Source organism: Orycteropus afer, unplaced genomic scaffold (genome assembly GCF_000298275.1).
Source record: "Orycteropus afer afer isolate SDZICR_OR568_19922 unplaced genomic scaffold, OryAfe1.0 scaffold00038, whole genome shotgun sequence".
NCBI lineage: Eukaryota > Metazoa > Chordata > Mammalia > Tubulidentata > Orycteropodidae > Orycteropus > Orycteropus afer.
In genome coordinates, this window is record NW_006921625.1 from 5,106,641 (window position 1) to 5,130,670 (window position 24,030).

The 24,030-nt window shown below is 41.8% G+C and overlaps 1 protein-coding gene across 1 annotated transcript in view; it reads left to right on the forward strand.

Moving 5' to 3' along the window:
• The first annotated feature begins 741 nt into the window (after positions 1-741).
• MKI67 (marker of proliferation Ki-67) overlaps positions 742-24,030 on the forward strand; it is a 37,481-nt gene continuing 14,192 nt past the window's right edge. Inside the window, 9 exon segments of the mRNA XM_007936886.1 lie at positions 742-833; positions 4,807-4,885; positions 4,974-5,089; positions 6,684-6,750; positions 9,629-9,655; positions 11,864-12,064; positions 13,302-13,442; positions 13,556-13,727; positions 16,272-16,356. Coding sequence (XP_007935077.1) covers positions 742-833; positions 4,807-4,885; positions 4,974-5,089; positions 6,684-6,750; positions 9,629-9,655; positions 11,864-12,064; positions 13,302-13,442; positions 13,556-13,727; positions 16,272-16,356 — 980 coding nt within the window.

Genomic DNA, 24,030 nt, shown 5'->3' on the forward strand with positions numbered 1-24,030 from the left:
GAAGCCGGCCGGTGCTGACAGGCCTTAGGGAAGCCAGCGATGTCCGGAGCTGACGATGGCTGACCGGGGCCGGCGGTGTTGGGGGCTGACGGCTGACGGGGGCCGACGTTGTCGGGCCTGAGGCCGGCCGGTACTGACCCGCCGAGGGAAGCTCGCGGTGTCGGGGGCTGACGGGGGCGTTGATGACAGAGCCTGAGGGAGGCCCGCGGTGTCAGGGCTGACATGAGCGACGGTGTCTGGGACTGAAGGTGTCCACGGCTTCCGCGTGGTGGGCGCCGGACGAGGTCTGCGGCTGCAATGGGGCGGTGGCGTCCCGACGCCCTGGTGAGGACAGTGCGTGGACCTGAGCTCGGACGGAAGATGACAGTGGTCAGCGACTCTACCCAGTGAGCGGCCGAGCTCTGTCCGGGAGGCTCCTGCGGCGCTGGCTGGGCCCTGGGCGACTGCGCGCGGCGCTGCCTGGCGGCTGGCGTGGGGAACGCTCCGCAATTCCTAGGCGAGTCCAGCGGCGTCTGTTACGGGGCGCCCGGAGGCCGCCTGGGGTGCTGGCTGGCGTTTTGACCGGTGTCAGCCCAGGTGTGGCCCGGGCGGCAGCCAGGGAGGGTCACCGGACACAACCACTAGAACGAATTTTTCGCGCGAAAGAGGCTTCTTGGCGCCATGCTCAGAGGGTGAGCGTTTCCCTTTTGTTTGCTTCAGTGGCGTGTCGTTGTGGGTAAGTTTGCCCGTGGCGAACCTACCATGGGGCCTTTGGGACGCCTGGTCATCATAAGGCGGACAGGGAGCGACGGGACCCATTTCCCTTTGTGTCGCCACACCTGCTTATTCGGAAGGTAAGTGCTGTGGGACCAAAGACCACGCTGGAGACAGGGCTCTAGAATTCTCCCCCATTTCCTTGGTGCTTCCTGTTAACTTGACAATTCTTCACTTGTTGCACATAAAGTTCATGTAGCTGTGTTTTAAAAACTCAAACACGAATTTTATAACTAGTTTACAATTGTTGTTTGGTGCCTTTGAGTCAGTTCCTACCCATAGGGACCCTATGTACAACTGAACGAAACACTGCAGGGTCCTGCACTGTTTTCACAGTCGTTGCTGTGGTCGAGCCCATTGTTGCAGGTACTGTGTGTGTCTGACGATCTTCCTCTTTTGGGTTGATCCTGTACTTCACCAAGGAGGATGTCCTTCTCCAGGGACTGGTCTTTAGATGGAGAAAGATGGTGGTGGTTGTTATGTGCCATCGAGTGGACCCCCACTCATAGTGAGATTCTCAAATTCTAACTGGCTTCAGGTAATCCTGATAAGGCTACTGCGGTTATCCGACAGCAGCTGTCATTGGCCACTAGGGGACAGTGTTGAGGAATGAAGGAAAGCACCTATCCTTGCCTTGTTGTTGCCATGTGCCCTGGAGTCAGACCACCTCACAGCGACCCCTCCCTGGGTTGCCCAGGCACTATCACTATGGAAGTAGATTGTTCCATCTTCCTTCCGAGGAGTGGCTTAGTGGTTTGAACAGCCAGCCTTCTTTCTGGTTAGCAGTCAAGTGCGCTACCAGAGCTGCTCTTATTGGAAAAGTGAAAATGGCGTTTGTGTTTTGAGAACTTCTCACATTTTGTTTCCTTCCTGTTTTGGTGGCAGTCGTAACTCAGTTTTCAGACTGAGCTTTTAAGGACAGAATTTCCATTGCTAGATTATGTAACACGTGACTTAGTATTACTATTTATTGAGTAGGATTTTTTTTTTTTTAATATAATTCTCTACAATTTCTTTAGAGCCCTAGAGATAAAAGGTTACCATAGAATAGCGCTCTGTTGGTGTAATGCATTTGACTGCTAACCAGAAGGTTGGTGGTTCAAACCCACCAGCCACTCCTCAGAAGGAAGGTTGAGCAGTCTACTTCCATAGAGATACCGCCTTGGGTAGAGATACCACCTTGGAAACCCAAGGCCGCATCTCTATGGGTTGGGATCCACTCGAGGACAATGAGTTTAGAATAGCACTTTTTCCCTTTCATCATCTTTACTTACCAATATTGTGTGTGTGTGTGTGTGTGTGTGTGTGTTTAATAGTGGTAGCTATACAAAGTTCCCAATAAAATGTACAAGGCACTGTCTTCAGCCATGAAAACATCAACAACAACTAAACTATTAGTATATACCATGGCCTCTTAAGTCTATCCCCTTGCATCCTGGTTTATCGGGCAGTCTGGTTTACTCCTCTTGTCCCTGTTTAACAGTATAGTACTTAAGAATACTCCTTCCATTCTCTAGGATGTTCTTCACATTTAGACAGATGATAAGATGACTCTCCCTGCAAAGTCCTGTATGGTCTGGCCCAACTCTTATTTGAGCCTCACCTATGCTACCAGCCCCATCACCTACATGTTCCAGCCCCACCAAAGGCACACCAGTTCTTGGTGCTTTTAGGCTGTTTGGACATTATGGCTTGAATGTTCTCCCTACCCTCTTATATGAGTGACTGCTTTCTGTTATTCAAGTGTCTGTCTAAATGTCAGGTCAGATGAAGCCTTTAATGAACATTCTTCTTGTCTTCCATAAACCACAGCACTGGTGAGGAGTGCTTATGGTTTGTCTTTTCTTCTAGCCTGAGCTCCCTAAGACAAGAACTACCTTGTTAATAGTTATGTACTCAGGGCCTTGACTGCTTGCTGTTAGGCCTATAGGAGGTGGTGATCAATAGCTAGCACACTCCTAGGTATCCAACAGAAATAGGGGTTGGAGATTTGGATTTGCAATCAGCATATTGCAGTGGTTCTTAACCAAGAGCATTTGGACCCCCCAGGAGATATTTGGCAATGTCTGGAGATAATTTTTGATGTCAAAGTAGGGGAGGAATATGTCACTAGCATCAAGGAATAGAGGTTAGGGATGTTGCTGAGTACCCTACAATGCACAGACTTGCCACAACAGAATTATCTGGCCCAAATGTTAACAGTGCCAAGGTTTGGAAACACTGATAGACAGTGATTCTAGCTGGCAGTCTTCTGCCAGCCAAACTCAGTTCCAATGAGATGTTCTCTTGTTGGGATGTGCTAATACCTAAAAATCAAAGTCTGTTCTTTGGCTTAAAGTAGCTGTCCACTTCCCATAGTTTTCTTTCTCTGCAACAGAAAACAAAACAAAATAGAAACTTCAGCTCAAATGGCAGTAATTGCAGTTATTATATAGCAATGATTGCATTTTTATGCAAGATTTAATCATTCAGAAATGATTCACACATGTGTAGTGATATGACATGGGAAGGAAGCTATTCTTAGACTCCACAGGTTTATATTGAGAACCAGAACCACTTGCCTTTGAGTTGACTGACTCATGACAACCCCGTGTGTGTCGAAGGAGAACTGTGCTGTGTAGGGTTTTCAAGAACTGATTTTTCTGAAGTAAACCACCAGGCCTTTCTTCTGAGATGCCTGTAGGTGGACTTAAACCTCCAAACTTTAAGTAAGCAGCTGAGCTGCTCAACCATCCAGACTCCCATATGTAGAACAGAGAGGAGTTAGGTAGTTCGCTCAAATTTAGTTTACAGACTGAGACACTGCAACAAGAACACCACAGAGGCAAGGGGCACTGATTAAAAAACTCTGCATTAGCTAATATGTATGTTTAGGAATACTCCCTTCTAGTGCCTTGTGCTGATGTTAGCTTTCTATGGAAAGACATGTTCAATCTAGATACTGCTTTATTGGTTGCTTGTAGATTAGTACTTTTAATGTTATGAGATTTTAAAATCTGTCAGCTAATGCCATGCAATTTTAAAACAATAAAAATCTTACACATAACGAGCATTTACTATGGGTCACACAAATGATTGCTATGTACAGTAAAACCTGTGAAAGCTAGAATCTATGTAAGATGGAAACCTGTCAGAGAAGGTAAACTCAAATGTTTACCACTAATAGACAGTGGTAGAAAAGTAGTAAGACTGCACCCTGTGAAAGGTGGAAAACTTGTGAGAGACCTGCACAACCAAGGCAGCCCCTGGACTGCTGGCTCATGCAGGTTTCACTGTACAATTTACTTACTGAATCTTTAAACACCACCAGGCTAATGCTGACATAATCTCCTTTTTGTAAGTGAAAAAACTGAGGCACAGTTTAGTGTAAAACAAACACTTGTGGGGATGGTTACATCTTGTAACACAGTAGTTTACAGAACAAAAAGCCTAGGCTGGATATTCAAAATAATGAATGAGTCTTTCTCCAAAGTGACTTAAAGTCCTGCATTTATGTAAGCATGGCTGTTGTAATAAAAGTAAATGAAGTTTTGGATTATGATGGGTATTTCCCATTGTCATTCTTTTTAAGAACTTTTAAGTTTCAAATATAGAAAAGAGTTGCTTACAAAATATTTGTGAAAATTGCATCATGTGAAGATCATTTACATTGTCCCACTTGTTATAGCTTTATGTCATCGCATGCAGGGGTCAGATACACTAGTCAAAACTATCATATGATCTCACTAATATGAAATACCTGGGATGGCAAATGGCTTCCAGATCAGAGTTTAATGCCTGCCAGGGGTGGGAACGAGGGGGAAGGGGGCTCATTGTTTAGAACTTCTGCTTATGGGGATGGACAACTGGGCAACATGTTGGCCACAGATGCACATGACTGTAGTTGGTCTCACTGAATTACACCATGAAAAGTGTTGAAAGGTCAAATGTTGTGTGATCTGTATTTTTATACTAAACAATAATAGTCAATCTTTTTATTTAGAAAATTTGAGGTAATTTTTCAAAATGGTACAAGCCCCCCCCCAAAAAAAAAACTTCCTTCTTATAATTTAGAGGCCTCGAATGTGACATCCGCATCCAGCTTCCTGTGGTGTCCCAGCAACACTGCAAAATTGACGTCCAGCAGGAGGAGGTCAGTGTATTTGTTGTTTCTAAAAACTTTGTATATCACTTTTTAACTACTTATTAGTTACACATTTGTCCCTTCTTTCTGCTTGTAGGCACTGTTGATTAATCTCAGTACTTCTAATCCAACACAATTAAATGGAGCCCCTGTTAATGAACCAGTAAAACTCAAACATGGAGATATAATAACTATTATTGATCGATCTTTCAGGTAGGTAAAAACTAATGGGGTTTCCCATAAACAGCACATTCCAATTAACCCCACAGTCCAACTATGAATTCTCTTTAATGTTAGTAACTGTCCAAGTGTTTCATACTGCTGTTCCCATAGTGACTTCTTTACAAGGAATGAGAAAGGGGGCTAAAATGTGATCTAAATTCAAGCGTTTGCGCACACAAAGCCAGGGTGGCCTGCTCCTCAGGAAGCTGGTTGGTCACGTGACTGCCAAGACCAGCTGTGTGTGACTGCATGCATTTCCTAGTTGCTTTATTTTAAAGTAAGCACATGCATAGTAGAGGGCACAAGACAAAGTGTGCAGCTCAGTTTATCATGACTTGCAAACCCATGAGGCCCTCACTCGTCACGCAGTCATACAAGGGAGCATCTCCAAAAGCTGCCTTCCTGCTGTCTTGCTCCTCTTGCTAAGTAAACATTATGTGACATCACAAAAGCCTTTGGCACTTTACTACCTAAGCATGCTTCTCTAAATACCACTTTGCCTGTCTTTATTAACTTCCATAGAAACAGAATCGTGAGGTACTCATCTGACTTCTTTAACTCTTAGGTTTATGAGATTCATATGCTTATCAGTAGAGTCATTTGTTTCTTCTCTTTGCGTAAGAATTTCTCTGAAATCATACACACAATTTTATATCATTTATTTTTCTATTGGATGGACATTTGTATAATTTCCTATTTTAGAAATGTGTGATGAGATATGGTTAATTCTATAATGTGTCCTCCGTGTTTGAAAAGTATGTATACTCTGCAGTTGCTGAATACAGTGTTCTATCTGTATGTCCACTAGATTCAATTCTTGGAATACCTTTTCCCTGCTTACTATTTCTTGTGAGAGGTGTGCAGCAATCTTCCACTAAGATTGACTTTATTTATTGGCCAAAATTCTTCACCTTTAATCTCTTTGGGCATAATAAACTTGGTTATTTTAAAGATTGACCAATGACATGGTATTGGGATCCACATCTGGGTCTGTACAGAGTCTCTTGTTTCTGCCTCCAGAAACAAAGCAGTCCCAGAGCTGGTCCCAATTTCCAAGTCTCCCATTGCAGAAATAGAAACTAACTATATAGGATTTAAATGTCTTAATCTACAAGTCTACCTGTATCTGTAGTCATATCCTCTGCCTTTCCCCTTAAAATAAACTGTCTTCGTTCCTACCTTAAGCCAACATACAGATCCCTTTTCTTCGCCCACTGAGGCCCTCTTGCAGGAGAGAGAACGCACTCTAGCAATTTTTCCCTGTACTGGATCATTTTCAGTAATATTCAAACACAACAAAGCCCTCATAGAGAAAAACAAAACCACATTCCCCAGACTATATATTCATCCAAAGGAATTAATCTGGGTCACCAGCCTCAAACAGTGGTGTTCCAAAGGAAACTTGAGGTAACATAGCAAAATTATTTTAACTACTCTAACTCTGAAGCCATTTCCATTGATAGGTAATACCTGGGACGGACTCTGAAGTTTATTCCTTGGTCCTGAACAGTAACCAGACATGGAAACTTTACCAGTGGTATACCAAACTTCCATCTGAATCTGTCTGTCATTCTGTGCACTGCAGGTTTGAATCTGGAAGTCTTCCTGAAGGAAGCAACTCAACTGAACATCCAGAACAACAATACAAAGAGGTGATGAAAAATATTATCTAAATATAATCTAAAATTTGGCTCTGCTTCTTTTGCATGCTGATATAAACTCTTCTGTATGTCCTTTAAAGGAGCTCTGGTGGTGCAATGCCTAAGGCATTTGCCTGCTAACCAGAAGGTTGGCAGTTCAAATCTACCTGCTGCTCCATGGAAGGAAGATGAGGCAATCTATTTCTGTAAAGCTTTACCACCTTGGAAACCAAAAGGGGGTTGCTCTGAATCAGAATAGACTCGATGGCAGTGAGTTTTTTTTTTTTTTTTAATATATAAATAATGGTTTCTCTTTAATCAGTCACTTTAAATCAGTGACGAGGAATATGACTCATTGGTTATAGTAGGAGAATGTAACTAGGGTATTACAAACAAATTGAACTTAGACATATTGAAATAATCTAAAATTATAGTTCCTCTGTGCTATTCAAAATAAGAGTAATAAGTCAGGCAGACACTTTTGTCCCAAAAGACTCCTAGAGCCCCTTGTGATCTTATTTTTTACAAACCTATAGCTGGAACACACCACAACACAACTAGTTTGCAAACCACTTCATTTTATCATGTGGCTCCATTGTTTCTCAGTTACTGTGCTCATCCATCTTCATGTGTCTGAAAAAATCGTACCATGTAAGTTCTTAGGGCCACACATGCTTCTCACTTTTGATAGATGACCTGCAACTAGAGGAGAGGTACTGTGCTTTGTCATGGGAGGGAAGCCTCAGTGTAGAACAGGTATTCCAAACAGTGCTGTTTATTAAACCACCACTGGGCCCAGCCCTGGAACTCCTGATTTTGTATGTTTCAGATTAAGTCTTTAGAATTTCCATTTTCCTATTTTTGAGGAAGCTTCCCAAGTTAGTGTAATATGAGCGAAGTTGGAATGCACTGGCTTAGACTTCTCACAGGTACACTTGAAATTAGCTATTAACCGGATGCCATTGAGTCAATTCCAACTCATGGCAACCCCATGTGTTTCAGAGTAGAAATGTGCTTTGATCTTTGAGAAAGCAGGTAGCCCAGACTTTCTTCTAAGGCACCTCTGGGTGAATCAACTGCTAGCCTTTGATCAGTAGCTGAGGCTTAACTTTTTACACCACTGGGGGAAAAAAAATAACAACCAAACTCACTGCCATCGAGTCTTTTTGACTCATAGCAACCCTTCCTTGGGTTTCTGAGGCCATATCTCTAGGGAAGCAGATTGCCCAATCTTCCTTCCGAGGAGTGGCTGGAGGGCTTGAACCATCAGCTTTCTGGTTAGCAGTCAAATGTCTTAGGCACTACACCACCAGAGCTCATTTTAGCAATAGGTGCTTCAATTTCAAGGTCTCCACCATTGCTAAGCATTGCGTCTTCCCTAGAGGAGCACTATAATGTTGAGCCTGCTGCTCATAAGCTCCCGTGGGACAGCTAGTTTTTGGGGGACCCCAGACATTAGCAGGAGCCCTGGTGACACAGGGGTTAAGCACTCAACTGCTAACTGAAAGGTGGGCAATTCGAACCTACCAGCCACTCCGCAGGAGAAAGATGGGGCATCATGCGTCTGTAAAGATCATGGCCTTGGAAACCCTACAGGGAAGTTCTGTTCTGTCTTATAGGTAGGTAGCTGTGAGTTGGAATTGACTCAATGGCAATGGTGTGGTTTGTTTTTTAAGACACTAACCACCATCCTAACCTGTTAGTAGGTATAGGGGAAAAATGCTGACTGAACCGTGGGTTAGATAAGTACTAAATGATCTATGAACAGTGTATGTTACTAGTCTGTAATCAAGTATTAAAACTGAGTGCTGAGAGAGCAATCTGATGGAGTAATTTTAGAGCAATTTTGAACATAATACAAAAGAATGGGCATATATTTTGTACATTTTTTTAACAATTAACTTTTATTTCTTATACAATTATTGGTTCTTTTGAGATGGGAAATAAAAGACTCGTCCCTCACACATCCATTGTGAGAAGCGCTGGTTAGTACTAAACAATTTAAAACTGTAAAGAAAGAATCTGAGTACTTTGACTTTGGTGTGATATTCTGTGATCTGAGCCCCTCAGTCCCTTCCCCCCATGTAATAATTCAGATGATACCATTTTCCTCCCCTGAAACAATGCTGCTTCTGTATCTCATGTATAATTCTTTAGTTGAAAGATGTTGAGTTCTTTGGCTTTGGTGTATATTCTGTGGCTCTAACCTCCCCTTCACCTCGCCCCATGTAATAATTCAGATGGTACCGTTTTCCTCCCTTGAAACAATGCTGCTTCTGTATCTCATTATGTGTAATTCTTTAGTTGCTCCCTGAACCCACCCTAGATTTCCACATGGAGGAAGGTAAGGCACTGTTGATGGGTGTGCCAAGTCAAGATACAGAAACCACTCACAGGTGCTACGGTTGGGGTGTTGTGGACACATTGCTGTTGCTCTTGCCTTCACTTCTGAGCTCTTAGAGACATGCTACATGGAGCCTCAACTCAGTGAAGGTCGGTCCTAGGCCGATCACTGCCCAAACTGATTATAAGTAAGTCTCTCTGTCCCTCTGGTGGTGAACAGAAAGGCTGCGTAGGTGATGTTTAATTTAACTATAGCTCTTCCTTCGTATACGGGGAAACATTTAACGAAGTTACAAAAACTGACTGAGGTTTAAGTCTCAAGCTTCTTGTTTATTATGTAAATTACCATATGTTTTTTAAAAGTTATCTAGTAATGACCATTGGCACATATCCGTCTTGGGCTTATTCACTAGTAAGTGAAGTCTCTAAAAGTTATATAGTCATAGTCTGTAAAGAAGATTGTCAGTAGAAAGAATATTTTCCTAATTACAACTATCCGTAGTCACAAAGGCATTTTAATCACTGTTCCTATTTTGCCAATTCACAGGAACCACTGAGACAAGTGGGACATGCTGCTCCTTCACAGCTCTCTCCTGAAAAGAAAGTGGGCTTCCCTGCGGATGCTCAAGTTCCACCTCAGTCTACAGAGGCACACCTGGGCCCACAGACATTTCTCACTCGAGTTCTTCCTCATGAAAGGAAGACTCCGACTGCTGCTCAGAGGAAGCATAAGATGAGCCTTGGATCTCCTGTAGTCACTGCATCCCTCCAAGGGAGCTCTGCTCATTCTACATCAGAGAGCAGTAAGTTTATTTAAATGTGGATGTATTTTCCCCAAAACTTTGCACACCTGTCTTCTATCTAGACATGAGCTAATAGAGGAACTGCATTCATCACAGTGATCGGCTCTATAGTAGATACTCTACTGGGTATAAGATCACTGTCGGCACAGACAGGTTAATAGAGAAGATGTGTGAGAGAGGAAGTTAGGAAAGCAGATGTTGTTGTTGTTGTTGTTGTTATATGCCATCGAGTCGGACCCGACGAATAGCGACCCCTCCTTGGGTTTCCGAGGCAGTATCACTACGGAAGTAGATTGCCCCATCTTCCTTCCGAGGAGTGGCTGGTGGGTTTGAACCGCCAGCCTTCTGGTTAGCAGTCAAGTGCCTTAGCCACTATGCTACCAGAGCTCCCAGGAAAGCAGATAGCAGGAAGGATATAGGAAGATGCTGTCAGCTACAGATGAGTTGGCCCCTCACTCAGACGAGGGACTAAAATGCTGCCCAGTCTTGTGCCATCCACATGATTGGTTGTGATCCTAGGGTTTTAACTGGCCAGTTTTCAGAAGTACATTACCAGGCCTTTCTTCCTAGTCTTAGTCTGGAAGCTCTACTGAGACATGTTCAGTATCATAGCAACTTGCAAGCCTCCACTGATAGATAGGTACTGGCTGTGCTTGAGGGTCACTGGCCAGGAATAGAGCTGAATCTTATGAGTGGAAGGTGAGAATTCTACCAATGAACCACCTGTGCCTCTCTAGGTAGACAGAGGTCCAAAATCATACCTGAACCTGTGATCCATCTATGACATAAAGGAAAAAAACCACAGTGGTGCTCTTCTAACAGGACTTCATTCTAAGCTACACAGCACCTGCCCCCTCTGAGTTGGAGTCTGGATTAAGTCAAATGACACATCCCTGGAGAATCTGAATATAGGGGTGGCTCTCTGTGTTTCTCACCTGTTCTCAGGCTCTCCTGTAAGCAGTTTCATATAAAACACTGCCCTGTGCTCACGGGGACCTTCAATAGAACATCTGAGACACACAGTGACTCCCATGTGCCAGGCACTATCCTACCTGCTTCACGACGGGCATGTTTGATCCTCAGGGAGCAGGATTCCCAAGAGGTGGAGGTATGGTTATCATCTCCCTGTAATGTGGGGAGACCGATACCCCAAGGTCACACAGTAAGTGAGAGGTATGACCTTTCGAGTAGGCATGGCAGCTCCTTGAGACCTGGTGCAGTTTTCAGGGCTGGTTTTAGAGAGGAAAGCTCTCCAGCCAGCCTACTGCAGGCATCCTGGTGTCTGTGCTCCAGCTGCAGTAGATCAGCCGAGTGCACACCAGTCACAGGGCCCTGGTCTACGAAGGGGAAGCATCACTTAGACAAGGGACCCATGCTGACCAGAGGGCCACAAAGATGAAGTGGGGGGGGGCTGCTACCAGTGGCCTCCAGAGTGACCTGGAGGACTTCCCACTGCCCAGGAACTCTCTTCATGAGGCAGGCGGGGAGGAGGCATCAGCACGTGTCTGTAAAAGTTCTCTGTAGACTCATCGCTTATAGACGATGTCTAGGTCAGATCCTCAGCACTCTACACAACTCATTGTCCTCTGAAATCAGGACTGGAACTTTGAGTAGTTTGTCCTCAGATCTCTCATGGACTCTTGGAGCAGCTGTAGCATCACATTGTAGGATCGTGAAAGTGATGCTGATGGTAGTTTCCAATACAGGTTAAATTGATTAGCCTTTAAGAGTGATTTTTCAGAATTCTAATAACTTTCTATTTAACCTAATATGCCCAAATTGTTATGATTTTGACTGGTAGTCAATGTAAAAATGATTAATGTGATATATTTTTTAAAAACTACCTTGTGGTAAAATACATATAACAAAAAGCTTGCCATTGTAATGGTTTTTAAGCGTACAACTCAGAGGCATTAATGACTTTCACCTGCTATCAGTCTTCAATAGTAATTCGAAACAAATTTTATGTAGTGGTATAGTTTTTCATTTCTTTTATTTAAGATGAAAATAAGAATGAAGAAATGTCACTCAAGAGACGAAGGGTCTCCTTTGGTGGCAGTCTCAGACCTGAGTTATTTGATGAAAATCTGCCACCTAACACACCTCTCAAACGAGGAGAAACTCCTGGAAAACGAAAGTCTCTTGGGACCCCTGCTCCAACTGTTCTTAAGATCATGAAGGTAAGTTTAACAGCTAGTAACCTAATTCATAGTTAATGCTTACACACTTGGTACACTGTCTTTCCAAACTCGTTGAAACAAGTAGAAGTACAATTAAGAATTGGGGGGAAAAAAAGAAGTATAAATGAGGGCTCATTTAATTGGGTTCTAGAAAACTAGAATCTGGCCTGGCCACAAGCAAGCTGTATAGCTCTTTCTCCATTTCATAAAAAGGGTGTGCTAGGTCCCCTCCCAGCCATGCTTATGGGGTCAGATAACCTGCAGTTACCATGGAAAACCTGTAAGAAAAAGTAATTTGGATATATCACAAAATATAACCATAAGGATTGTGCTTTAGTTGGCTTTAGAATTCTACGGTTATGTATAAGGTATTTAACTGTTGAGTGAAAAACAAACCCTTGGGTGGCAGAAGACATTTATCTAGGGTGATCAGCTATTTAAAACTTTTCATCACCTACCCTATGCAGTGGTGTCCTCTCCTGTGCCCAGAGATCTCCTTTATTAGAAGCCTGTGCAGTCCCCATTTCCTTCTTGTTTCAGAAAGAGCAGTGAGGGATGGCACTGTCCCTCCCCTTTATAGTGCCTCACGGAGTTAGCAACCCTGCTTCTACCTAGATGAAGGTGGCTGGACCAAAGACGGGATCTCACCCCAATGAGGCCAGAGCTCACTTGCCTCTCACTCACCAGAAAGTTCTTCCTACCTCTTGCCTGAAATTCCTCCGTTAGAACTTGTTGGCTGCTTTTCTTTTCTTCATCTTTTCCTAAAATGAGTGGGCTTGACTCCCCCCTGTCTCTTAGACATAAGACACAGTGGAAGTGTGGCTTAAATGTTGGCTGCCTCAAGACTGAAAAAGCTGAATTCCTCATCACATAGTTTTTCAGCATTCATTGTCATGTTAGACAATACATGCTTGGTAAGGTTTCTTCTGAACATTTCAGTTGTGTCAGGAACAATCTCCAGCTCCAGAAAAAGGAGAGTCTCCTTCAAACATCCTTTTGGAAGTGAAATCATCATCTACCTCTAATGGCAGTGAATCTCAGCGACTTAGCACTCCTAAGAGAAAGAGTGACAAAGTACCTTCCAGGAGAAAGTCTGTAGATAAAAACACCCTGCAAATAATTTATCCGAAGAGGAGGAGTAGCTCTTCTAATGCAAAATTTTCTGGTTAGTGTTTTGTTTGTTTGATTAGCAAGTATATTTGTAAGAGAATTTCCCCATTTGTCCTGGTTTTTGAAGATAAATGTTTTCCCTTTGACAGCTGGCAAATCATGGGCAGATATAGTAAAATTGGGTACTAAGAAACAACAAGTTAAACAGGTAAAGCAAGACGCTCCAAGACACAAAATGAAAAAACAAAGAAGGCATCGTACTCCACAGGTATGAGGCTCCACTTTCAGTTGCTCTCACATGTAATTATATTATTATTTAACATGATTTTAGGGTAGATTTATGTTTTGAAGTATTGTTAATTTTCTCATTTTTTTCTACAGAAGCCTCTGGACCACACTGAAAACCCCTTTAGTACAGGCCATGCAAACTCTCCCTGCACAATAATAATAGGGAGAGCTCATGTTGACAAAGTCAGCATTCCTGCTCGGCCCTACAGAATGTTAAACAACTTTATTTTGAATAAGAAAAGTAACTATACTGAAGATTTTTCAGGTAAAAACATAGCCATAGCTCTCATAAATTATATAAGCCTTTTTGTTCCTATAGCACTATAGGTGCTATACAGGTATACCTTATTTTATTGTGCTTTGCAGATATCACATTTTTTACAGATCAAAGGTCTGTGGCAACTCTGCATCGAACAAGCCTATCGGCGCCATTTTTCTAACAGCAGGTGCTCACTTCATGTCTTGTCTCATTTTGATATTTCTCACATTATATCAAACTTTTTCATAATGCTATGACATACTTAATAGGCTATACTATAGGGTAAACATAACTTTTATAAGCACTGGCAAACCACAACATTTGTGTGACTCACTTTATTGTTGATACTCACTTTATTGTTGATACTCACTTTATTGTGGTGACCTTGGAACTGAAACTGCAACTGTCTCCGAGGTCTGCCTGTATTGATTATCTGCTGTGAGTGGGGTGGTAAAATCATGTTTTCTATTTCTTGAGGTCATAATTTTATTCAAGGAAGAGGAACTTGGTTTGGAGTACTTCAAACCAACATTCTTGGGGTCATGTGTACCACATGAAGTGTGGACAAAAAGGTCCAATGCAAGTCTGTACCTCAGCGAGCAGTGTTGTGTCTAGAAAACAGGAAGCTGCTTCATGGTGAAGGAAGCAGACTTTTCATAGCACAGCAGCTGTAACTGCTCCCGACCCCCACCCCCCGATTAATGCTTGGATGTCGTCCTCAAGTGGCAGCAGTGTTGTTTGAGCAGTTTGGCTTCAAGGTTTGCTTTCCTCCTAGATACCTTAACTGTTTCTTGAGACAAAACCTTGGGAAAAGGCTTCCTTAAATCATTAGCAGTTGAGCCCACCTTGCCACTTATATTCCACTTTCAGCAAAAAGCTGATGTGACTTGTCTGTGATGGCTATACCATATTTGAACTGCAGTCAAAACACAGGTTTTCCATAGCATGTTATGTGGATTTACCAGTTATATAGATTTACTGTGGAAACTTTGGGAGGGAGGTGAGATTTAAAGCAGTGAGGTGGAATCTTGCTTTTTTATCCTGGAAGATTTTAAGCTGGAAGAGTCATACTCTTTAGTATCACCTATATATGGTATCTCCAATTAGAATCACATTTGGATTAATAAATATAACTATAAGGAAATGTAAAGATCGAGAGCCAGAATTTTTGATTGCATGCCCCACCAGTAAAAACATTTTGAGCATGTGCCACCCAATATGCTTATGTCTATATAGGTATATATGTTCATTTTTATACATGATATGCATGCATCATAGTTCTATTATATGTTTCAAAGCATTAAAGACAGTAAAAAAGTTTTTGAAGATAAAACAAATAGACTTTTAGCTACTTGGCATACATGACAGAAATTATCCCAGGCATTTCTTTTTTGAAGACACTAAGAGAGTGCAAAATTTTTAGCCATTGGTGTGGGTCACTTTCACTGTATAAATCAGTATCTGCTAAAGACAGAATTCTGAGAATTTTAAGGAAGGCCTGAAAGCTAGCCAGAGGGAAGAGATTTTTAAGTCAGTGTTCTGGTTTCAATGAAAGCTTTCAGAACAGGTTTCTCAGACAAATTCTGCAGACACATACCAAATGGAGAAAATCTTGTCACCCATCAGTGCCAGAATTGAAATAAGGAGAGCATGTGGTCTTAAAAGTTTTTGAGACAATGACATCTTTAAAGTTCTGTATTGTGCTTTTTTCTGACTATGCCAATGCTTTTGGAAAGTTATTATATAGAGAGATATTAATAACCCATGGTTCCTTGATTAAGGGAATAGCCGCTTGTCATTTTCTAAAATGTGGGGGCATTTATTTGTGCATAAAGTCCAGAGGTGTGGGACCCACTACTTTTAGAAGCTAACATGAGGTCACTGCATTTTTGGCACTAGAAGTCAGGTCATGCAAGGAAAGCACTGATGACCAGCTGTTGCTGTCCTACTGGTACCTGAGTTTTGGTACTAGTTTGGAAGACTACAGACCCCAGCTGCCTTCATTTTATTTCTGTTCCAAAGGGAATGCAAAAAGAAAAGACATGTGATTATATTTTCTCCTTGTTCTTTCTAAAAAAAATGAGCACAGGAAGGTAAGTCCCTGGGTTATAAATGTTTGATTTACACACAACTTCTCCTTCAATGTCATAAAATTGCCTTCGCTTTGAAACAATTGAACCAACCCGTATGCACAACAAATTCTTCACCAAAATTACCTTCACTTGCTACACATGCAGCTTTTGAATTATTGAAAAGGTTTTGAGCCTTTTCTAAAGTAAAGCTGAATAAAATCTTTATGCACTTGTTCCAACTTACTTACAAATTTGACTTAAGGACACTCTTAGGGAGGATGGATATGGTTTGTAAACCAGGGACTACCTGTAGAATACTAATGGCATCTCCCCCTTCTATCATGTTGTATGTACCAGGAAGTCTAGGAGTGATTTTTTTTCATTTCTCATCATTTGGTTGTTGTATATGTGGGCTCAGATATTTGTTTGCATGTATAAGTAATATGCTAACTGCATTTCCCATATTTTCCTATAATAGGACTGACAGAAATGTTCAAAACTCCAGGGAAGGAAAAGCCACAGAGAAGCAATGTGTGTCCTGACAGCATTAAAAGTTCAGAGATGTTTGAAGAAGCTAAATTAGGAGAAATACTTGAAACTTGGGGTTGGTTTACTTTTTTCAAAAATTTTTCCTACCATTACGATGTTTTTGAATATAACTTATGAGTACTATTGTTTCTTTACAACAAATATTATTTCTCTACTACAGATGCTGTTGATGAAATACAACTTCCAACAAAACAAACAGCAGAGGTTGAAAACATCTCACAGAAAATGTCAAAACAGAAAACAGAACCAGGAGAAACTCTGTCAGCCTTGAAGACATGGCTAAAAGCATCTAATGTAAGCCCAGAGCTAGTGGAAGACCTGGGTGGCATGAAAGATCAAACACCAACGCCAGACTTACCACGGAAATCAGTAAGTGGTGAAGAAGTGCACGGAGAGATTCAGAAAACTCTTAAACACACACCAAAGTCAGGAGAAACTCCTAGAATGTCCCCAAGACTGCAGAGAAACCTAAGTGCAAGTCCAGAGTTTGTGAAAGACCTGGCCAGCATGAAAGATCAAATGTCCACACCAGAATCACAATGGAAATCAATAAGTGATGATATCCAGAGAAAGAGTCATAAAACTCCAAAATGCACACCAGAGTCAGGTGAAAATTCAAGAGCTTCCTTGAGACCACTGAGAAACCCTAATGTAAGCCCAGAGCTTGTGGAAGACCAGGCTGGAATGAAAGCACATGTGGACATACCAAAATCACCAGGGGAGTCAATAAGTGGTGAAGAAGTCCATAGAAAGATCCAGAAAACTCCAAAATGCAAATCAAAGTTCAAAGAAACTCCAAGAATGTCCCTGAGACTGCTGAGAGACTCTAGTGCAAGCCCAGAGCTTGTGGAACATTTGTATGAAATGAAAGATCATACACCAACACCAAAAGCACCAGGGGAATTAATAAGTGATGAAGAAGTCCACAGAGAGATTTGTAAAACTCCAAAACGTACACCACAGTCAGGAGAAACTCCAAGAATGTCCCTGAGACTGCTAAGAGACTCCAGTGCAAGCCCAGAGCTCATGGAACATTTGTTTGAAATGAAAGATCATATGCTAACACTGGAAGCACCAGAGGAGTTAATAAGTGATAAAGAAGTCCACAGAAAGATTCGTAAATCTCCAAAATATACACCACAGTCAGGGGAAACTCCAAGAATGTCTCTGAGACTGCTGAGAGACTCCAGTGCAAGCCCAGAACTTGTGGAACATTTGTTTGAAATGAAAGATCATGTGCTAACACCAAAATCACCAGGGGAATTAATAAGTGATGAAGAAGTCCACAGAGAGATTTGTAAAACTCCAAAACATACACCACAGTCAGGAGAAATTCCAAGAATGTCCCTGAGACTGCTGAGAGACTCTAGCATAAGCCCAGAGCTTGTGGCAGACCTGGCCATAATGAAAGCTAGTATGCAAACACCAGAACCACGAGTGGAGTCAATAACTGGTGAAGAACTTCATAGAAAGGCCCAGAAAACTCCAAAATGCCTGTCGAAGTTAGAAGAAACTCCAGGAATGTCTCTGAGACAGCTGAGAGACCCTACTGTAAATCCAGAGCTTATGGAAGACCTGTCTGAAATAAAAGATCATATGCAAACACCCAAATCACCAAGGGCGTCAATAAGTGATGAAGAAGTCCACAAAGAGGTTCGGAAAACTCCAAAATACACACCAAAGTCACAAAAAACTCCAAGAATGTCCTTGAGACTGCTGAGAAACCCAAGTACAAGCCTAGAGGTCATGGAAGATCCGTCCAGAATGAATGATGTTATGCAAACACCCAAGTCTCCAGGGGAGTCAATAAGTGGTGAAGAAGTCCACAGAGAGGTTTGGAAAACTCCAAAATACACATCAAAGTCAGAAGAAACTCCAAGAATGTCCCTGAGACTGCTGAGAAACTCTAATGCAAGCCCAGAGCTTGTAGAAGACCTGGCTGGAATAAAAGCTTATAAGCAAACACCAAAATCACCAGGGGAGTCAATAAGTGGTGAAGAAATCCACAGAAAGATCAGGAAAACTCCAAAATGCAAATCAAAGTTAGAAGAAACTCCAAGAATGTCCCTGAGACTGCTCAGAGACCCTAGCGCAAGCCCAGAGCTTGTGAAACATTTGTTTGAAATGAAAGATCATGCACTAACACCAAAAGCACCAGGGGAATTAACAAGTGATGAAGAAGTCCACAGAGAGATTTGTAAAACTCCAAAACGTACACCACAGTCAGGAGAAACTCCAAGAATGTCCCTGAGACTGCTGAGAGACTCCAATGCAAGCCCAGAGCTTGTGGAAGACCTGGCTGTAATGAAAGCTTATATTCGAACACCAGAATCACCAGGGGAGCCAATAAGCGGTGAAGAAGTCCACAGAAAGATCCAGAAGACTCCAAAGTGCCTGTCAGAGTTAGAAGAAACTCCAAGAATGTCTCTGAGACAGCTGAGAGACCCTACTGTAAACCCAGAGCTTGTGGAAGACCTGTCTGAAATAAAAGATCATATGCAAATACCCAAATCACCAGGGGCATCAATAGGTGATGAGAAAGTCCACAAAGAGGTTTGGAAAACTCCAAAATACACACCAAAGTCACGAGAATCTCCAAGAATATCCTTGAGACTGCTAAGAAACCCAGGTGCAAGTCTCAAGGTCATGGAAGATCTGTCCGGAATGAGTGATCATATGCAAACACCCAAATCTCCAGGGGTGTTAATAAGTGATGAAGTCCACAGAGAGGTTCAGAAAACTACAAAATACACACCAAACTCAGAAGAAACTCCAGGAATGGCCCTGAGACTGCTGAGGAACCCTAATGCAAGCCCAGAGCTTGTGGAAGACCTGGCTGGAATAAAAGTTTGTAAGCAAACACCAGAATCACCAGGGGAGATAGTAAGTGATGAAGAAGTCCATAGAAAAGTCCAGAAAACTCCAAAACGTACACCAAAGTCAGGAGAAACTTCAAGAACATCCCTGAGACTGCTAAGAGACTCTAACGTAAGCTCAGAGGTCATGGAAGATGTGTCTGGAACGAAAACTCATACTCAAACAGTGGAATCATCAGGGGAGTCAGTAAGTCATGAAACCGTCCACAAAGAGATTCAGGAAACTCCAAAACACACACTCAAATTTAGAGCAACACCAAAAGTGTACCCAAGACTGCTGAGAGACCCTAAAGTAAGGTCAGAGGTCATGGAAGAACTGTCTGGAATGAACAATCACATGCAAACACCAAAATCACAAGGACAGTCAATAAGTGATGAAGCAGTCCACAGAGAGATTCAGAAGACTCCAGAACACACATGCAAAGTTGGAGAAGCACCAAACACATACCTGACACTGTTGAGAGACCCAAGTGCAAGTTCAGAGCTTAGGGAAAACTTGTCTGGCATGAAAGATCATATACAAACATTGGAATCACCACAGAAGTCAGTAAGTAGGAATGTCCACGGAAAGATTCAGAAAACTCCAAAACACACACCAAAGTCAGGAGAAACTCTAAGAATATCTCCAAGATTGCTGAGAGATCCTAATGTAAGCCCAGAGCATGTGGAAGACCTGTCTGAAATGAAAGATCATATGGCAACATCGGAATCACCAGAGTTGTCAATAAGTGACGAAGAAATTCACAAAGAGATTCACAAAACTCCAAAACCAGGAGAAACTCCAAGAATGTTTTTGAGACTGCTGAGAGACCCTAGTGCAAATTCAGAGGTTGTGGAAAATCTGGCTGGCAGTAAAGATGATTTGCAAACACCAGAATTACTACAGATGTCAATAAATGGTAATGTCAATAAAAAGATTCAGAAAACTCCACAATGCACACCAAGATCAGGAGAAATGCCAAGAATGTCCCCAAGACTGTGCAAAGACCCTAATGCAAGCCCAGAGCTCATGGAAGACCTAGCTGGTATGAAAGCTCACACATCAGCACCAAAGAAACCAGGTGAACCAGCAAAACAGAAACCAGAACTCGTAGTAAGGTCAACAGGCAAGTCACCGCTGACATCATCAAAAATAAAACTGGAACCAATGGAGACTTTGACGTTGAATCTCTTAAAAACTTCACCTCACACTGTGCAGCTAGAACACCAGGCAGTTAATACAGAACTCAGAACAGCTCCCAAAGAGGAGCCAGAGCCTTTTAGGGGCATCAAAAAACATTTGAGAAATCCTGCCAGAAAAAAAGCTCCAGCAGAAAAGCTGACAGCTGTCAAGACCCTGGTGAGAGCACCAAAGCGTTCATTTGAATGGACAGAAAATCTGACAGGCTTGAAGAGCCTTACGAAGACTCCTAGCATACATGGAGAAGTAGATAGCACAGCTAATATATTTCTGACAGAAAATGATTCAGGTATTCTCACAAGTCCAGAGAAATTACAAGAAAGCCAGTTGCCAGGAAGACCTGCCATAAAAGAAAGTCTAGTTGAAGACCTAGGGCCACAAAAGCTCATGGATGTTGACTCTGCTTCATGTGAAGAAACAACTGATTCAGCAACTAAAAATAAGGTAAAAACAGTAATCGTAAATGCCATCTGGAAAGCATGTTCTCAAGTTTTGTATGTTGTTGTTATGTGCTATCGAGTTGGACCCGACTCATAGTGACCCCTTTGGGTTTCCAAGGCTCTGGTGGTGTAGTGCCTAAGGCATTTGACTGCTAATCAGAAGGCTGGCGGTTCAAACCTGCCAGCCCCTCCTCAGAAGGAAGATGGGGCAATCTACTTCCATCATGATACTGCCTTGGAAACCCAAGGAGGAGTTGCTATAAGTCAGGTCTGACTCAACAACACCTAACAACAACAAATCACTCTATAAGTAGATTGCCCAACCTTCCTTCTGAGAATTGGCTGGTGGGTCAAATTTTACATAGTAATTTGTAAAGCTGTAACATTCTTTTATAATTGGATATGCTTTTTCAGAGGGTCTTCATTCGACACTGAATAACTATAGGTGATCAATCATTTGGGATTTCTAGAAGGACTATGTTAATTTAGATTAACTACTGGTCAAAACTATTTCTACAAATTTTAAGTTTCTCAGGAAGTGAAGGAATTATGTTCATCTTCAAATGTGTGAAAAATTGGTCAGTGAAAATGCAGGCAGATCAAGTCTATGTTTTTCTAGATAATGCTACCAGGGTTGCTGGGTAGAAAATAGTTTAATAAATGCTATAATTTATCCATTAAAACAATATCAATAGGGAATGGGTATCATTGAGAAGAACATTATCTATCAGGATTGTTAGATATCTGCATTGAGAGAAGTTTGCCAAAATTCCAGAGAAGGGATTTTCCTGTTCCATTTTAGAAGTGATTTTTAAAGGATTAGACTGTCTGTCTAATGGGGCGTTTATTTTAAGTAAATTGTTATAGTCAAATTTGATTTATATCACATTTAAGCAATTGTGGTGGAAAATTTTCTTGAGTTCCTTATTTATGACTTTTTAGTAACCAGTTAAAGTCAATTCCGACTCATGGTAGAAATGATCGATTCTCTATTGGAACAGTATTACAAGGCATTACGTTGAATATCATTGATTCCTAGCATCTTAGAAAATAAATCCATGTGAAGCTTTCAAATAAATTATTCTTTGAGTTTATATATGGGTATGTTGTTCATGCTGAATTTTGAAATTTTCTTTACGTATGACTGGAATTTTGCGGATATCTTGTGTTTAGGATGGACCAGAAGACAACCAAGTAAACTCTTCCTGTAATCCTTGTGAAGATGGTGAGTAGAAGTCTTTGTTTACCTATAGTTTTTCCAACACTCATCACACTTAAGAGTTTGGATAAAATTAATTTTTTTTTTTTTAAGGAACAGCTTAAGAATTCAAAGTATAGATTACTGCTGTAACATGGTACTACTTTTAGGCTATACATCTGTCTCAGTCTGCTCCCAGTACAGGCTACATGATAGTTTCACATTTGCTAAGTTTAAAAAATAACTTATGTGAAAAAATAAGTTGCTATACCTATATGATGCTTTGTGGGAAACAGATTCTATAAATATATACTTACAAATATATATATATGTTAACAGATATTTATAAATACATTTATATCCCTTTACATTACAGAATCCCATACCAATGCCTCTGAAAATTTATGGCCAATGAACACAGAAGATAGTGGTATAAGTCAAAGGACAAGATACACAATCAGAAACAAAACCGGGCAAGAATTTCAAGACTCTATATATTTGCCTCATCACACACAAAAAGTGGAAACAGAGATGAACGTAGAGACAGCTGAGCCAAATTATCAAGCAAAACTGGATCAGGTAACATTCCTTTGTCGCAGACGGAGGAGATGCACAATGGACACAGAAGCACAAGAGTTTCAATTGCTTCCATCAACAGAAACAATTCCAATAAATAAAAGTGGAAAGAAGACTCTGAAGAGATCCCAAAAGAAAACCTTACAAGATGGACCTGGAAGAGAAAAGGCAGTATCCTTAAGATCCAGAGGAAGAAGTAAAACTGGTATAAATTTGCCAGAAATTGAGGGTTTGGCTAGTTCAGCACAGCTTATGGCCATAGAGGAAGATGAAAAACCAATGGAGAGTTTGCAAGAAAATAGCAAATCTACAAGTAAAGAGAAGATAGTTTTAGTACCTAGGAAGAAAATCAACACTAATTTTGACCTGGTGACACACTCAAATAAAGACTTCCCTGCTAAGATAGAAGACTATGGTGTTGAAGCAGCTGGAGTGTCTGTGAACAAGGATGAGGAGAAAACAGTTGCCCGTTCCTTGGACAAAGTCTTAACAGAGAGAGCTGCAACTCGAGGGCTGAAAACTAGATGCGGGGACAGCTCTCCAAGCCCACTTAGGACACCTGAGATGGCTGACTCAGAGGAGGTTGGACAGACACAAAGGAAGAGACACCAAGAGAAGTGCAAAGAGCTGGCGCTAAAACAGGAGACAAGTGTCAAGACAAGACAGAAGAGTAAGCGTCTTGGTAAGGAAATGCAGTACTCCCCCTCACTGTCTGCTATACATGAGGACCCCTCCATAGACAAGGACAATGAAGACAAAAGGCTGCTAGACCACATAGTTCCTACTCAAGATGGCAGAGGTTTAAGATCTAGAGGTAGGAATAAAGGAAGCACAGAGCCAGAGGGACTTCTGAGCGTAGCTAGTTCATCAGAAGTAAAATGTACAGAGGAAGCCACAAAGGTGCCTGCTAGAAAAAGCCATCAGCAGAAAGAAACAGCAGCCACTGAAGCAATTCCATGTTTGAGGTCTGGAAGGCAAAATAAGGTGCCTATCACCACTACCAAGATACAAGGGTCTGATCCCAAGCCCAGCATAGAGAATACCCTGGAGAAGAAGAGGGCTGATGATCCCTCTGGGAAAGTGGCAGAAGATAAATTCATAGTGCCAGTAATTCAGTCCTTAAGACTAAGATCCAGAAATCAGACAAAGCCAGAGGCTGAAATTTGGAATAAAGAGAAACCAACCAAAAAGCCGAGCCAAAGTGACACCAAATCCCTGCTGAGAGCAACACACAGTACCAGAAATGCTTCTGAAGAGAAAGTTACCCAAGATCCAGAGTTAAGTCACAGCCAAAGTGATGTCAAGTCACTGCAGAGAACAATGCGCAGTGCCAGGAGAGGACCTTCTCAGGAGACAGCTACCCAAGATCCAGAGCCAAGTCACAGCCAAAGTGACATCAAATCATCACAGAGGGCAAC